The sequence below is a fragment of the Emiliania huxleyi genome (genome assembly GCF_000372725.1).
Source record: "Emiliania huxleyi CCMP1516 unplaced genomic scaffold EMIHUscaffold_488, whole genome shotgun sequence".
In the NCBI taxonomy this organism is placed as follows: Eukaryota; Haptophyta; order Isochrysidales; family Noelaerhabdaceae; genus Emiliania; species Emiliania huxleyi.
Window position 1 is genome coordinate 48,144 of NW_005198332.1, and position 3,319 is coordinate 51,462.

The 3,319-nt window shown below is 69.4% G+C and overlaps 1 protein-coding gene across 1 annotated transcript in view; it reads left to right on the forward strand.

Moving 5' to 3' along the window:
- Nucleotides 1–2,469: 2,469 nt before the first annotated feature.
- Nucleotides 2,470–3,319, forward strand: part of EMIHUDRAFT_445650 (hypothetical protein) — a 1,168-nt gene continuing 318 nt past the window's right edge. The window contains exons 1-3 of the mRNA XM_005767509.1: nt 2,470–2,672; nt 2,916–3,050; nt 3,127–3,195. Coding sequence (XP_005767566.1) covers nt 2,523–2,672; nt 2,916–3,050; nt 3,127–3,195 — 354 coding nt within the window. The 5' untranslated portion in view covers nt 2,470–2,522. The remainder of the gene's footprint in view (nt 2,673–2,915; nt 3,051–3,126; nt 3,196–3,319) is intronic.

The following is a 3,319-nucleotide window of genomic DNA, read 5'->3' on the forward strand; positions in this document are numbered from 1 at the left end:
GGGGTAGGGGTGCCGCTGCAGGTGTGTGGAGGGGTCGGGAGGGCGGGAGTGTGGACCGTGACCTAAAGCCCTCCACCGATAGAGGTGTCAGGCGGCAGGGCCCAGGAGGGGTGGGGGCTTGGAGGGCTGGCCAAAAGCGAGGCGTAGGAGGGGTCCAGTGGGCTAGAGAGGGCTGGAGGGGTCGGAGGGGGCTAGAGGGGCCGGAGGGGCTGTGCGGATGGAGGGGTCTGGAGGGGTCTGGAGGGCTCGGGGGGCTTGGAGGGCTCGGAGGGTGTCGTCCGGCAAGAGGGTCCCTAGCGCGAGGGGTGGGGCTCGGGAGGGGTGGAGAGCTCGGAGGGCTCGGAGGGCTCGGAGGGCAGAGAGGCACGAGGGTGGCGCTGGAGGGCTCGGGAGGGCTCGGGAGGGCTCATGAGGGATGGAGTGCCCGGAGGGCTCGGAGGGGCGAGCCACCGAGCCGGGCTCGGGGGGCTCGGAGGGCTCGGAGGGGTCGGAGGGGTCGGAGGGGTCGGAGGGCTCGGGGGGCCTGGAGGGCTCGCGGAGGGGTGTGGAGGGGTCGGAGGGGTCGGAGGGGTCGGAGGGGTCGGAGGGGTCGGAGGGGTCGGAGGGGTCGGAGGGGTGTGGAGGGGTGTGGAGGGCTCGGAGGGCTCGGTTAAAGATACCTGCAGGCATACGGAAGTGGTGCAATACACATCATGAGGCGTTTCCGTGGTCTGACGTCTGTGCGCGGACGGCCCGGGGAGCGCCTGCGGGCGCTATTTTAACCTGCCCCGACAGAGTCTCTCGATACGGCGCGCGGCGGCGCCGCACCCAGCAAGCTGGGGCCGCTCCTTACGGACTCGTCGCTGCGCTCCTCAAGGCAAACACGAAGCGCGTTTGGTATTCGAAATACCTGGGGTTTCCGCTAAAACGGAACGAGCGCCACAGCCTCCAGACACACACACTCATATGGAGCTCCTCGCTCGCCCGCCTGGCGGCGGCAGCGGCCATGGCGACGCTGACGGCGGCGGCACTCGTGGCGGTGACACTCGTGGCCGCGGCGGCACCTGGGCAGCAGAGAGAGCTGTCGCTGCAGTGCTGGCGGCAGCTGGCGGCGGCGGCTGGGGGCGGCGGCTGGCGGCGACATTGCTGGCGGCAGCCATGCGGGGGCGGCGCTGCTGTGGCGGCGAGGGGGCGGCGTTGCAGCGCCCTGCCGCAGCAGGCCCGCCCGGATAGCACTGGCAGTCTGCCGGCGCGGCCGGCGCATTCGAATGCGCCCGCCGCGCCGGCAGACTGTTGGATGGCCACAGTCGCGAACGTGGGTGAAGTCGTGCGGCGCAGAGACCAGCTCATTCGCCGTCGCCGGTCCCTCGATCACGGGCGCCGTCGCCGGTTGACCCGCGTCCATGGGCGGATTCAGCAGGCCTGCAGCCCTCCAGCCCTCTAAACCCCTCCGACCCCTCTAACCCTCTCGTGGCGGGCACTCTCGGAAGCTCCGCGCCATTCTTTTTTTGCGACCCCTCCCGGAGGCCCTTCCGACCCCTCTCGAGCCCTCCCGCCACGAAGATCCTCCCTTTGTCCGACCGTCCCTCCGAGCCCACCCGGCGCCCGAGCCCTCTTGCCTATCACCCGAGCTCGGGGGGGCGGCGAGCCCTCCTGGACCCCACCACCCCTCCCGCCTCGCCCAGCCCTCCTGACCCCTCTCCCTCCCGGAATCCCGGTGGACCGCTCCACCCTCCCAGCGCGCTAGCCCTATGGGACCCTGTGGAGCCCTCCCGACGCCGATCCGACGGGGACCCCTCCAGCCCTGTGGGCTGGCGAGCCCTCCGGTCGGAGGGGTGGAAGCGGGAGGGCTCGAGGACGGACCTCTCTCGCTCCGGGAGGGTGGAGGGGTGGAGGGTGGAGGGGTGGAGGGGTGGTTGAGCCCTCTAGCTCTATCGATATAGCCCTACCCCTCCCGCCGTTTTAGGGCTTGCTGACCCGCTATGGGTCTCCGGCGGGAACTGGGTTGGGATGGCGATGCCCCGCGAGCGGGGCGTTAAAACGTCTCTCCCCCTCTGGTGTCATCTCATCGGGCAACGCGCCAACGCGCAACGGGCAGTCGCTCTTATTTGTGGGCAAAAGAGGCACACAGAGGCGGGGGAAAGGGGCCCCTCACGAACAACGTGCGGCGCTCATAGGTGCCGCTCTCGTGCTCTCTCCACTCCCTCTGCCACGTGCAGAGAGCAGCGCCAGAGGCAAACGACATTTCCAGCAGTTGGTAAAGAAAGAAAGAAAGAAAGAGACAACCCAAGGGAGGGATAATAAATAAATAAATACAACGCACACGCCAAACGAGGGGTGGGAGAAGGACAGGGTCCCCACCTGCACAAGCAGGATCTTGTAGGACGATCAGGGACACAGGGGAACGGGAGCGGGGAGCGCATCGCGACGGTGCATGGTGGGGCAAAACGATTTCTTTTCCGCCCGCGTGCCTGTAGCCGCAGAGAGCCTCAGAGAGCGCGCTGCCCTCGTCTCCTCGCCGCCGCCAGCCACAGCCGAGCGGCATGGAGTCCGGCGCAGTCACCGTCAGGACAAAGAAGTTCGTCACCAACCGGCTGCTGCAGCGGAAGCAATTTGTGTGCGAGGTGATCCACCCCGGCCTCGCCGGCGTGTCAAAGAACGACCTGAAGGAGAAGCTCGCGAAGATGTACAAGGTTCGCCGCACACCGCCGGCAGCCTGCGCGGAGGGCGGCCGGTTGCCGTCGCTGGTCCGTCGGCGCTCACTGCGCCAGGCTGCACGGCGCCGCCGGCGCTTTGCCAAAGCGCTTTGGTCCCTGCGCCTCTGCGCCTGCGCCGCCTGGCTGCGGGATGGCCTCCCCCCCCCCAGTGCGCGCGAGGATCCTCGCGCTCGAGACCGCTGTGGCCGACGGCGCTCCCCGCCGCCGCCGCGCGCGCAGGTCGCCGACCCCTCGTGCGTGCTGCTCTATGGCTTCAAGGTTGCCTTTGGTGGCGGCCGCTCGTCTGGCTTTGGCCTCATCTATGACAGCCTCACGGCCGCCAAGAAGTACTCGCCCAAGTACCTCCTGACGCGGGTGAGTCGCGCCGCCGCGCTCGCTCCCGCGTCGCGGGCACCAGTGTGGCTCACGCGCCGCCCGCCGCCCGCCGCAGTTTGGCATGGGCAAGGCCAAGGCGACGGCCCGCAAGCAGCGGAAGGAGCGCAAGAATCGCATGAAGAAGGTGCGCGCGCGCCACATCCTCGTTAGCACCGCGAATAGACGCGCCGCGCCCGGCTCCCTCACCCCCCGCCGCCGCTTCCTCCGCCGCCGCTGCCGCCTCGGCGCTCCGCCGCCGCGACCGTCGC